Below are 13,643 nucleotides of genomic sequence, written 5' to 3' on the forward strand. Positions count from 1 at the left end.
GATTGTTTGGAACCCTTAGGAGGGCCCAAACAGTCAAAGACGGATACAAGAGCAGAAAGCTGTAATGCAGCAAATGCTAGATAATAGTGGCACCGGTATGTCCAGATGCTATGTGTCAGTGCTCTCTTATGTGATTTCATTTATCCTTTAGGAAAATCCCATGAGAATGTCATTATGCATGTATATTAAATGAAGAAAGGTCCTCAGAGAGGGTATGTAACTAGGATAATTTTCTACTGCTGATGCAAATCCTGATCTATCTGATTCTAAAAGCTGTGCCCTTGATCACTGTGTTGGGTGTGATAAGAAAGTATTACTAGGAAATCAAAGTGCAGAATTAATGCATCACCCTTTTGGATTGAGCTGACATGAAAGATACTTTTGCCCTCCCGAATCCAAATGTGTAACACAAGTTTGGATAAAATAGAACCAAAATTGTTTTAATTTACAGCTGAGCATGAAATCATGAAAGGAAAATCTCAAGTTACCAAAGTAAATGGAGTGATTCTAAGCCAGGGCTAAGGTGAGGACCTCATTGACAAGGGGACTGCTGGGGCTGGGACTTGAATGCCTGGACAGAGAGGGGTCTGGAAGGAAGACTCTGCAGGTAGGGAAGGTCAGAACCCCACGAACTGCATAGAACTGAGCTTCAGAGTGGGCTTGTCAAATTGAGGACTAGAAACACATTGCCCCCTGGCTTGAGCAGATGCAGAGAAACATGCCAAGGGCCTGGTCAGGGCCAAAAATGAGTCACTTGGGAGAAGTCAGAACCCCACCTGAGTAAGCTGGAATTCTTACCACCTGAAAGATGCAGGGAAATGAGCATAAATACTGACCCAGAACCAGTGAAACCCATGAAGCTCTGACTGCGGCTGGAGGGAAACTATTGCAAAGGGACCCACCTCCCACAAAAGTTCTGAAGGTAAATGTATAATGCAGATTATACTTGGACAAATTCTGACATCACTTTTGGATTATAAAGACAAAATAATTGTGAGCATTCAATCAGAAAAAGTGGACTTGCTAAAAAGAAAGAAGAGTTGAACTCGTCTTAAATTTCTCCTGTGGCATTAAAGACCAGGCAACATTGGTCAAATCTATACGGAGGCTCTTTTCTTCTTTTAATTTAGTTCAGTTTCTTACGTAGGTAATTTGTTCTCAAGAATCAAAACTCAAAAGAATCTCCCCAAAGGGCATGGAGAGAAAGTCTCCCTTCTGTCTTTTCTGCAAGTGACTGAGTTGTCCCCAGGGGCAATTGGTATTGTCATTGTATGGTGTCCTTTTCTTGCTGTAAGGAACAACTACAATTTAATGGTTTAACACAACACAAGATCTATCTTCCAATTCAGGAGGTCAGAAGTCTAAAATGGGTCTCACTGGGCTAAACTTAAGGTGTCAGCAGAGTACCTTAGGGGAGGCATTAGGGAAGAATCTGTTTCCTTGTGTTTTCCAGCTTCTGTGGCTTGTGGCCCCTCCCTACGTCTTTCAGTCTCTCTGACTCTAACATACTCTGTCCTCTCTCTTGTTTTCTTTTTCTACATATAAGGACATCTAGGATTACACTGGGCTACATGGATGACCTAGGATAACTCCCCCTCTCAAGGTCAGCTGATAGGCAATCTTAATTCTATCTGCAACCTTATTTCTCCTTTGCCCTATAACCTAACTAACATAGCACAGGTTCTGGGGATGAGTACATGAAAATCTTTAGGGAACCATTATTTGCCTACCATAATCCATTTTCTAGGTTCCACACCAGAGATATACATGCTTATGCAAACTGCTGAGGTTTCATTGGAGAGGACAGAATCCACTCCAATGTATTCAAGCCGAAGATTTATTTAGACTTTCAAAATCCCTGCGAGGACTAAAGAAATGCATTCTAGCCTGAACATCCTGACTAAGCGACACAAAATTAGGCCACCAAGGGAATTCCAGGTGTTTGTTTTGTTTTTAAAAAGTGTCTTAGTCTTTTAACACTGCTATAACAAAATACCACAATCTGGATCACTTATAAACAATAGAAATTTATTTCTTACAGGTGTGGAGGCTGGAAGTCCAGGAAAAGGGTGCCAGCAGGTTCAGTATCTAGTGAGGGCCCGCTTTCTAGTGTCTAGATGGTGCCTTCTCGTATGGTAGAAGGGGCTAAGGATGTCTCTGGAGCCTCTAAGTACTCATCCCGTTCATGAGGGCTCCAGTGTCATGAGCTCAGCACCTCCCAAAAGCCTCACCTTCTAATATCATACTGGGGATTAGAATTTCAACATACGAGTTTGGGAGGAGACACAAACATTCAGACCAGAGCATAAAAGAAGCTGTAGTATCAGGATTTGCCTGCAAAGTAAGGAGGCTTTGCTCAGGCTCTAGCCTCAGGAGCCAAATGGCCTCTGCCAGAACCCACACCAGCAAGAGAGATGCTTTGAATCCTGTCTCCTGCACCACCTGGCACAGTGCCAACTTCGACTCCACTGTGAATGTATGGAATTCATGACACCTGAATCCCATGCAAGGGCCCTAGCCACAAGGAAATCTTGCAACCATGATTTTTATCTCTGTAACTTCAGTGCGGGCAGGCACATTCAGGGATTAGGATGGATGCTGGGTGAACCAGTATGCTTGCGTACACTAATACATTGATATGTTTTTCCCTACACAAATATACTTAATAGCATAAATAGAACACACAGTTATGTTCCTTGCTCTTTTTTCCTTCAACTTAATGTAAGTGTATCTATTTTTTCCAATCAATACAGTGTCTTTTTTTATTGCTGCATAATAATCCTCTATAAGATGTGTCATAGTTAGTCTTCTTTTGACAGATTTTTTAGGTGTTTCTTCTCTTTTGCTATTACATACAACTCTACTATAGGTAACATTATATGTAAATATGTGTGTCATATATATTTATCTATTGACCCAAGAGGTATAATGTATTTGTTGACCCAATAGATCTACTAGCCTATGTACAAGACTTTATATATATATATGATATATATGTATATCTATGAATACACACATATACATACACATGTATACTTTTACACATAGGCATGGATAATTTTATACAACTGCCAGCAATTAATAAAAGGTCTTTTTTCCTTACAGTCTTATTGATACAATATATTATAAGCAATTTTTAAACTTGTGTCTATATGGTAAGCAGGGGAGATGATTTCATTTTAATTTGCACATCTCTGGCTAGGACTAAGTTCAATGATCTTGTATGAACATTCTGTCCATAATCTTTGGTCAGTTTGAAAAACCTCAGTTTTTCTTGAGACTTTTTTTTTTCATTTCTTTGTTTGTGGAAGCCCTTCCTTCCTTTTATAGAAATCAACCCTTTAATTTGCAAATCTAGTTTTCCAATTATCAGTTGTTATTTAACTTTTTCTGTGGTGGTTCTATTCCATAAAGAAACTTTTTATTTCTAAATAGTATAAATTATTAATCTTTAAGATTTTTTTAAATGTTTATTTTTATTTTTGAGAGAGAGAGAGAGAGAGACAGAGCATGAGTGGGGAGGGGCAGAGAGACAGGCAGACGCAGAACCCAAAGCAGGCTCCAGGCTCCTCGCTGTCAGCACAGAGCCTGATGCGGGGCACAAACTCATGAACTGTGAGATCATGACCTTAGCAGAAATCAGATGCTCAACTGACTGAGCCAGCCAGACTAAATTATGAATCTTTTATTTGATAACTTCTGGATTTATGTCAAAAAGATCTAGTCCCTACTCTAAAACTGTAAATGAGTTATCCCATGGATTTTTAATAATTTATGGAAATCTATTTGGAATATGTAAAAGTAACAAATGTATCCCAGATGGCTGCCTTATTTCTGTACTTTTTATTCATTTCCTATTGCTCAGTTCTATTCAGGCTTCAATACCACACTGTTTTAATTATCATTGCCTTATATTTAATATCTATTAGGACAAGTTTCCACTCACTAATATTTCTTATCAGAATTGTTTGTCTTTTATGACTTTCATTTTTTTAACTTTGGGAAGCAACTTGCCTCATTAAAAAAGTTCTCTTGTATTTTTATGAGTTGTATTACATTTAGTCATTAACTTAGAAATAACTTACATTTCTATGTTATTGAGTCATCTTATGTCCTATATTTTTTATTTCAAATCTTATTGTGTTTTAGTTCCTTAGGAGTGTTTTAACATTTTCTTCCAATAGATCTTATAGGTTTCTTGTTAGGTTTATTTCAAAAATATTTAAGCTTTTTATCGGCATTGTAAAATTTTTTTAATTATATTTCTACTGGTTGTTTTTATGTATGGAGGCTGCTGATGACTCTCTATTACTTTATTATCTTCCAATAGTTTTTCCGCTTGATTTTTCATAAACAAAGTCTAGTACACGTTTTTGGTGAAGGGACTGATAGTATATATTTTAGGCTTTGTGGTCTCTGTCGCAACCAGTCAACTCTGCTGTTGTAATGTGAAAGGAACCATAGGCAAGATGTAAATGAATGGACATGGCTGTGTTCCATTGACACTTTAGTTATGGACACTGACATTTGAATTTCATAAAACATTGACGTGTCACAAAATATTCTTCTGCTTTTTTAAAGCCATTTAAAAATATTAAAACCATTCTCAGCTCATGGGTCTTACATTAATGTGGATAGGCCTAATTTGGCCCATGAACTATAGTTTGACAAGCCCTAGAAAAGGTGAATAGAGGTATAGAAGTCTCCTACTATTACTCTTATTTTATTTCCTTTCTTATAGCTATAGTATTTGTTTTTTTTTTAATTGCTGCTACTGTTACTTAAGGTATGAATATTCTTTTTAACTTAAATATATACGTATGTATATATTTATATAATAAATAATAAAGTTTATTTATTTACTTTGAGAAAGAGAGAGAGAGAGAGAGAACCAAGCAAGGGAGGAACAGAGAGAGAGGGAGAGAGAATCCTAAGCAGGCTCTGCACTGCGCACGGCCTGATATGAGGCTCAGACTCAAAAACTTCAAGATCATAACCTGAGAACCCAAAAGTTGGATGCTTAACCGACTGAGCTACCCAGGTGCCCCAGCATGTGAATATTCTTAACTCTCATATCTTTATTGTGAATTAGACTCTGTAACATTATAAAGGCTCCATCCACTTTTGTTTCACTTAGTGTTTTTTGGCCAGAATGCTAGCTTATCTGATAGTAATTTCACAAATATTCCTTTTGTTTGTTTGTTTGTTTACATTTTTCTAGTATACATTTGTCCATTTTAAAAATTTTCAACCTTTCTCAATCTTATTTTATTTTAAAAAAAAATTTTTTTTTTTAATGTTTTATTTATTTCTAGGAGAGAGAGAGAGAGAGAGACAGCGTGAGCAGGGGAGGGTCAGAGAGAGAGGGAGTCACAGACTGAAACAGGCTCCAGGCTCTGAGCTGACAGTCAGCACAGAGCCCGACGCAGGGCTCGAACCCACAAACCACGAGATCATGACCTAAGCGAAAGTCGGACGCTTAACCGACTAAGCCACCCAGGCGCCCCACTCAATCTTATTTTAAATGTGCCTCTTAAATAGAACACAGAATTAGGTTTTCTTTGTTTTAAAACTTGATAGCTTTTTTTGGTAATAGGCAACTTTAGCAAATTTTAATTAATTGACAGGAAAGGTAACTTTGGCATTATTTTGTATCATTTTACAATATATATGTAAAAAATTAGGGAAAAAACAATAAAATAAACTTGTAATTTCAGGGAAAAAACAATAAACTATTAGCAAACTTACTTAGGAAAATCATAGTAAAAAAAGAACCCCACAAATGATGAATGATAAGAGGAAAGTAATCACTGATATTGAGAAATTAAATTATTAGAGTTTTTTAAAATACTTTTTTTTTCCATGTTGAATTGGCTTTTTTTTTTTAATGTTTTATTTATTTCTAGGAGAGAGAGAGAGAGAGAGACAGCGTGAGCAGGGGAGGGTCATAGAGAGAGGGAGACATAGAATCCGAAACAGGCTCCAGGCTCTGAGCTGGCAGTCAGCACAGAGCCCGACGCAGGGCTCGAACCCACAAACCACGAGATCATGACCTAAGCGAAAGTCGGACGCTTAACCGACTAAGCCACCCAGGCGCCCCCACAATTATTAGAGTTTTTTGCTTAGCTCTAAGCAAATAAATTTGAAAAACTTTGTAAAATTTATAATTTTGGAGAAAAATGTAATTTACCCAAATTTACTTCAAAATCCATTATATAGGGGCACCTGGGTGGCTCAGTTGGTTAAGTGTACGACTTTAGCTCAGGTCATGATCTCACGGTTTGTGGGTTCGAGCCCCGCGTCAGGCTCTGTGCTGACTGCCAGCTCAGAGCCTGGAGCCTGTTTCAGACTCTGTGTCTCCCTCTCTCTCTGACCCTCCCCTGCTCACGCTGTCTCTCTCTCTCTCTCTCTCTCTCTCAGGAATAAATAAAACATTAAAAAAATTCAAAATACATTATATAAAAAACTAGGCAAATCTATTATTATGAAGAAATAAAGTTACATTAGAAATTAAGACTAAAGAATTACAGTTTATTAAGTAAGGTTAACGAATAGTAATAATTACAAGTTAGCATAAATAACCTTATAAAAATCTCTTTAGTGTCTGGCTTGATAGAAGATAGCTAGACTCTTATACCTACTTCTGCAGTCAGTCTAAGATAATATTTTGGTTGAAATATGTGAAGAAAACCTAGCTCCACACAGTTATGTTAGAGAGAAAATGGAGGATTATTTTAAGAGTCTTCTTAGATAATTGTGGATGTTTTTCTTTGGCACCAAACCAACACTGGGCAAGCGGTAGTTTCTTAAAGGTTAGTTCCGATGTGGACTATGAAGCAATATCACTGAACTTTTTGTACCCTGTTACATTAAAATACATTAGTCTTTCAGTGTGAACGGATCTTTTACTCATGCATAATTTTGTAATATTGTGCATTAGACATTTGGAAAATAGTGACTGCTTGGGTTATGTAGAACTTCCAAATGTTGGTACAATTCACTGAACAAAATTTGATTTAAAAATCAAAATTTTAAAATATCACTGCTATTCTTATCAGAAAAGTCTAAGTTGTGGAATCTCATGGTGACATAAACAAATTTTCCAAAGTTGTCTGTTTTTACTGAAAATTTTGAATTTTATCATTGGCAGCAACTACTGTCAGTTGTTTTCCTTGAAGTCCTACTACTTTTATTTGTGAGAAAGTGTTTGCCACATACATAAGTCTGAAAAGAATTTGTCTGCTTAGTTGTTCTGTGGGCAAGCTGGGCAGGGGAGGGGTGGGGGACGACAGGGCAGTACATTCTGTTTGCACCTTAATCACAGAAGTGCTTTTCCTCAACACAGCCATTGCACTTCAGTATGAAGCAGAAGTATTTTATATGTGCTTCCCATGCTATCACACACAATATGAGAACGACGTGTACTCAAGGGTCAGTAGTTAATCACATCAATTTTACTGCTTTATCAGGGACATTCTTAAGTGAAACTGGCATTTTAATTAATTTATTCATTTTACGATGAGTGCATAGCAATGAAGAATGCAAGAACTGCTAGTATGTCTGGTGTCACTACCTTTCCTAGGTTCATGCTAAGACACCACCATTTTATTTACCGTCAAATATCAACACAGTTATTCCAGGATAAAGCACTGGATTCAGAAAGATTATTCAACACTGTGCATATTTCACTTGCACTATTGCTAATCATTCACATACATGGAAATTTTCTTTGAATAGTTGGTGCTGATGCTATCAGATATAAACAAAACTGCATGTCCATCAATGTCTGTAGATTTGAGCATTTGTAAGGCAAAGGTACAACTCTGCCGAAGAGTTATTAATGGGGTCTTTATGTTTGCAGCTACATCTTTTTTTAAATTTTGTTTGTTTGTTTCTTTGTTTATATTGAGAGAGAGAACAAGAGAGAGGGGCAGCGGGGGAGAGAGAATTTTAAGCAGGCTCCATGCTTAGTCTCACGACTGAATTCATGACCTGAGCGAAAATCAAGTCAGATGCTTAACTGACTGAGTCACCCAGGCGCCCCTGCAGCTACATCTTTAATTCAACAAGTTATTTTATTATTGGAAAGTGCTAGAATTTGTTGACTGATTTTTCAGCCAGTGGAGATTATTGCAAACAGGACGTTTTGGTCTTAGACTTTAGGATATATATTCAGCCGTGGCAGTTTATTAGTCTGTAGGCTTTTGTGTGCATTTCTGTAGCCAGCACAATAGAATAACCTGCTCTATATGATGCTTCACCGACTTTTTCATTTGTAGTTTGAAAAGCTATAACAAAGACTTTTTTTGGCTTTTAAAGAGCTTACCACATACACATTCCAAGTGGTCTGTTTCTTTTTCTTTAAGCTATGAACCATGGGTCTTAAGATGCCTCGACTTAGCTGGTACCATAATACTGTTTTAAAAAAGTGCAACTCACCATCAAGAAGCATACATTGCTATTTCTTTCTGAGATTTCTATCTTAGTGTTATCCTCTGTGTCCATTGTGTCCTCTACTTGGTGACAGCTACTTTGGGCATGATTCTATGCATCTTGTGATTTTAGGTTTTAGCTCTTCCCTGATTTACTAAAAATAGATTAGGATGATTTCCAGGAGAAGGAGACATGCCAGTACTATAAGAACACATTTGCTGGAAGTCACCACAAAATTATTTTATTGTATTGTAATATAAATATGGAAAATCACACAAATCATGAAGATACAGCTTGATTCAATACCTAAAGGAAATATCCATACAACCATCACGGGTCAAAAATAGAACAAATCGAATAATCTGGAAGTCTACATCATCCTCCCTGCCATTGCCTACCAACCAACCCCCCTTTGTTCCCCAGCTTTATTGAGATATAATTGACATATGACATTGTGTAAGTTTAATGTATACAGTGTAATTATATGTATATACACATTATGGAATGATTACCACAATAAAGTTAACATGTCCTAACCTTCCTGTTCTCTAATTTATAACAGATGGATTAGTTTTGCAAGATTTTGGTTTTGAATTAGCAAAATTATGTATTCTATATTCTTTTGTATCTGTCTTCTTTTGTGCAACACTATATTTGTGTAGTTCCTTCTTTTTTTAATGTTTATTTATTCTTAGAGAGAGAAAGAGGGGCAGAGAGAGAGGGAGACAGAATTCGAAGCAGGCTCCAGGCTCTGAGCCATCAGCACAGAGCCCAATGTGGGGCTCGAACCCACAAGCAGTGAGATCATGACCTGAGCTGAAGTCGGATGCTTAACCAACTGAACCACCCAGGCGCCCTTTGTGTAGTTCATTCTTGATGGACATGATAACAATTTATTATCCATTCTACTGTTGAGAAACATTTCGGGGTTATTATGAACAATGCTTCCACGAATGCTTCTACCTTACATTTTTGTGCACAAAGTACAGATTAAATTTTTTTTTCTGTTTATTTATTTTTGAGAGAGAGATAGAGTGCAAATGGGAGAGGGACAGAGAGATACAGAGACACAGAATCCAAAGCAGGTAGCAGGCTCTGAGCTGTCAGCACAGAGCCTGATGCAGGGCTTAGACTCACAAACTGAGATATCATGACCTGAGCCGAAGTCAGACGCTTAATTGACTGAGCCAGCTGGGTGCCCCTGTACACATATTTATGTATATACGAAGGAGTAGAATTGCTGGCTAATAGATATATATTTTTTCAATGTTAGTGAATACTACGAAGAAGTTTTCCAAAGGGGTTTGAATTTGAAGTTTACCCTGATGACTAAAATTATAGGGCACTATTATATATAGTATTGGCTTTTGCTTAGTCTTTTTGGAACTCCTTATTCAAGAATAATGCCCAGTTTTCTTGGAGGGTTTTCTGTCTTTTTCTTAGAAATATGGAGAGATTCTGGATATGACCATTTTATAGATTATGTGTACTGCAGATATCTTTTACCCTTCCTGAGATTTGCCTTTTCATTCTGCTAGTGGTATCTTTTGATTATACAAAGTTCATAATTTTAATATTGTCCAATTTATAACTCTTTTCTTTTATGGTTTATACTTTTTGTATTCAGTTTTAGAAATCTTTTTATTTGCAAAAATTATAAAGATACCCTCCTACCTTAACGATCTTATTTTTACTTTTCAGATTTATTTATTATTTTTTTTATTTAAAATGCTTTATTTATTTTTAGGAGAGAGAGAGAGACAGCGTGAGCAGGGGAGGGTCAGAGAGAGAGGGAGTCACAGACTGAAACAGGCTCCAGGCTCTGAGCTGGCAGTCAGCACAGAGCCCGACGCGGAGCTCAAACCCACGAACCGTGAGATCATGACCCAAGCGAAAGTCGGATGCTCAACCGACTAAGCCACCCAGGTGCCCCTACTTTTCACATTTAGATCACCTAGATTCACCTAGAATCTAGTCTTGTGTATGGTGTGAGGCCGAAGTCAAGATTAATTTTTTTCAATATGATATGCAATTAACGCAGAACTATATATTGAAAAGATGAACCTTCTTCACAACATTGCTGCATCACATCTGTTGTGAATCAAGTGCCCAAATATGTGGAGTGAGAGAGAAGGGGACATGGAAAGGTAGAAAGAGAGCAAGTTGAGAGAATCAATATGTTCTTATATTTATTTCATCAAAGAAATGCCTTCTGTTTATTTCAAAGAATAGACTTATTATGTTTATTTAATCAAAAAAATGAATAAAAGAATATTTTGTAAGACCAAAAGGAGAGATGAGTGTTCACACAAAAAAGGCCTACTATGTTCCAAAAGCAGTGTGAGTGAAAAAGATCAAGGCCTGGATGTAAAATGAAATTTTAAATCACCACAAATAATGAGGAGTTCGTTAAAAACATTACAGAGTAGGGAAGATGGTCAAATACAGAGGAATAAGCATCTGACTAGCATGAGGCTTCTCGCCAGCAATAACAGATACTAGAAAGAAGTAGAGCAAGGCCTTCACAGTTTTTAGGAAAAATTAGCTGGGCAGTCAAGCATGAGAGCCTTGTAAGGACTCAAATGTAGGCACCCCTCTTTGGTGAACTTTTTAAAAGTAAGTTACTAGCAAGTGTACCTTAGCACACAAGGTTGCAAACAAAAAAGTATATGTGAGATAGAAAAAAAAGGAAGGCAGGAAAGAAGGAAGGAAATGAGGATTAGAGAAAGGTTTACACAGTATTTCAAAAGTACGGAGAATATTCTCTTTGCTAAACTGAGTGGTAAGTACATGAGGGTTCATCTTATTATTCAAGAAAACATATGTAGACCATTAACCACAAATTCTATTCATCTTTTCTCCCTTTCTTCCCAGAGGCAACCACTATCCTAATAAAGGCGTATATATATATATATATAAAGTAAATATATATATAAAGTATATATATATTTGTGTGTATATGTATATACATAAATAATACAAAATATTTCATTGTTTTTTTTCAAATGCATACAAATGGTAGTATACTCTATGTACATGTATACTCTGTGTACTGTTAACTTGGTATGCGTTGTCAAGATCAATCCAGGACCAACTTTATCATGCCCATTTTAAAGATGAGAACATTAAAACCCAGGAAGTCAAAAGCCCAGAGAGACCTAAGGTACCGAGAGGGTGAAATCACACAGTGGTGAGAAGTACATCTAGAATTTGAACTGAGACACTACACAATACTTTCAGTGTTATAACCTAATTAATTCATTTTACACATCATCAAATGAATAGACTTCTGTTTATTTTTCCAAGTTTCCTTTTTTTTGTTATTACAACGTCATGAATGTATTACACAAGAGTCCTCATACACTTATATGAGTATCCACATTTTTAATTGTATTAGATCCTGCCAAACTGCTTTCCCTAGAAGTTGCTCTCACGAGTGGTATGTGAGAATTCTAGCTTCCTCATACTATTATCAATATTTATTTTTTCAGATTTTAGTATCGATCAATTACTAAAGGAGGGGTGGGAAATGATATTTCACTTTAATTTGCATTTTTCTGATTTTTAGTGATGCTAACATTTTGGCTATTTGAGTCTCCTTTTCTATGAGTTGACTGTTGAAATTCTTTGCCCACTTTACTGTTGGACTCTGACTTTTTCTTTATTGATTGGTGCAAGGTCCTATACATATTTGAGGAAAAAAACCAGATCATTTTTTAAATATTTATTTTGAGAGAGAGAGAGAGAGAAAGAGAGAGTATGTGTGTGTGCACGCACATGCGTGTGCCAGGGAGGGGCAGAGAGAGAGGGAGAGAAAAGAATACCAAGCAGACTCTACACTCTGAGCTCAGAGTCCGAAGAGGGCTCCATCTCATGAACTGTGAGATCATGACCTGAACCGAAATCAAGAGTAGGACACTTAACTGACTGAGCCACTGAGGTGTCCCGAGAAAAACAATTCATACATGCTCTAAATATTTTTTCCCAATCAATGATTTGTCTTTTAACTTTGCATTTGGTATCTTTTATGATACAAAAATGTTTTTTAATGGGAATGTAGTCCCATGTGTCAATTTTTCCTTAATGGGTTGTGCTTTTTTTTTTCTTATATATGGTTATTTTCAAGGATAGCATAGTATCTGTCTTACAAACTTTTAAAATTTATTATTATTATTATTATTTACTTTCAGATAACTACCAAGTGATGTTTCAGACTACCTGTACATTTTCTTATCAAAATGATGGCACGTGTGACAACACAGATGCTAGAAAAAAGACTCAGACTAAAGTGGATATTACATGGATTCTTCTACTGCGCTACTATATTCATCTGCAAAGGATTAATAATATGAGCAAATTGCTAGGTTGGTTTTTGATGTGTACACATTTCTTTACAGTTCTTGTTCAAGTCATGTTTCTTAGAATTATAAAGTACTTTTGACATCTTTTTGAGTGAACTCTCATCAGATGAAAATTTTAGCAGATCTTAACCTGAGATACAGCAGATCTTTGGGTAGAATAGTATTCCAATGTAACTGACTTCCTTTGACATTGTGTATATTTTATTTATTTCATGCATTTAAAAATGTTATTGTAAAGAGGCATCCAGGGGCTTCCCAAGACTGCTAGCATGGCCCATGGCTCAAAACAGTTAAGAATCAGATGATCATAATAGGACAGCTTATAAAATGAACACAGTAAAATTTTGGCTTTAAGGAGAGAATGTTCCTGTATTCAGTATGTAAAAGAGAAGAAATACATGCTTCAGATAGGATACTTAACTCCATTACACTGTTTTTTTCAGTTTTTTTGTTGTATCATCTAATGCTGTCTGAAGAGCACCCCGAAAAACTGGTATAATCTACTTCATGTCAGTCCTTCTCATGTTTGTGACAATGTATGTTGTGTTTTATCTGTGCCCATGACACTGGTAACTTAGTGTTGTTCTTCAGTGGAAACAGTCGGAAAAGACAGTTTGACCCATGTCAGGGATGAAGGAGTCAGCAGAGCAAACAGGCTGAGTCACAGAGTGGCTAAGCACAGTTATCAGGAGTTAGCAGAGGGATAGACAAGCACTCACAAAGTGTCAGGTGAGTGCATCTGGAGAAGGGCAAGAATAACAGAAGTTCAATGGCAAAGGATGCAGAAATGAGCCTGTGCAGTACACACTGACAATCCCTGCCCCACATGAGCTCGGCTGACCTCTGAGT

General features: G+C 36.8%; 1 protein-coding gene across 1 annotated transcript in view; it reads left to right on the top strand.

The window, feature by feature from the left end:
- CFAP54 (cilia and flagella associated protein 54) overlaps positions 1-13,643 on the top strand; it is a 287,452-nt gene that overhangs the window by 222,573 nt on the left and 51,236 nt on the right. The window contains exon 62 of the mRNA XM_039236623.1: positions 12,624-12,797. Coding sequence (XP_039092554.1) covers positions 12,624-12,797 — 174 coding nt within the window. The remainder of the gene's footprint in view (positions 1-12,623; positions 12,798-13,643) is intronic.

Source organism: Hyaena hyaena, unplaced genomic scaffold (genome assembly GCF_003009895.1).
Source record: "Hyaena hyaena isolate Hyena2069 unplaced genomic scaffold, ASM300989v1 scaffold_113, whole genome shotgun sequence".
In the NCBI taxonomy this organism is placed as follows: domain Eukaryota; kingdom Metazoa; phylum Chordata; class Mammalia; order Carnivora; family Hyaenidae; genus Hyaena; species Hyaena hyaena.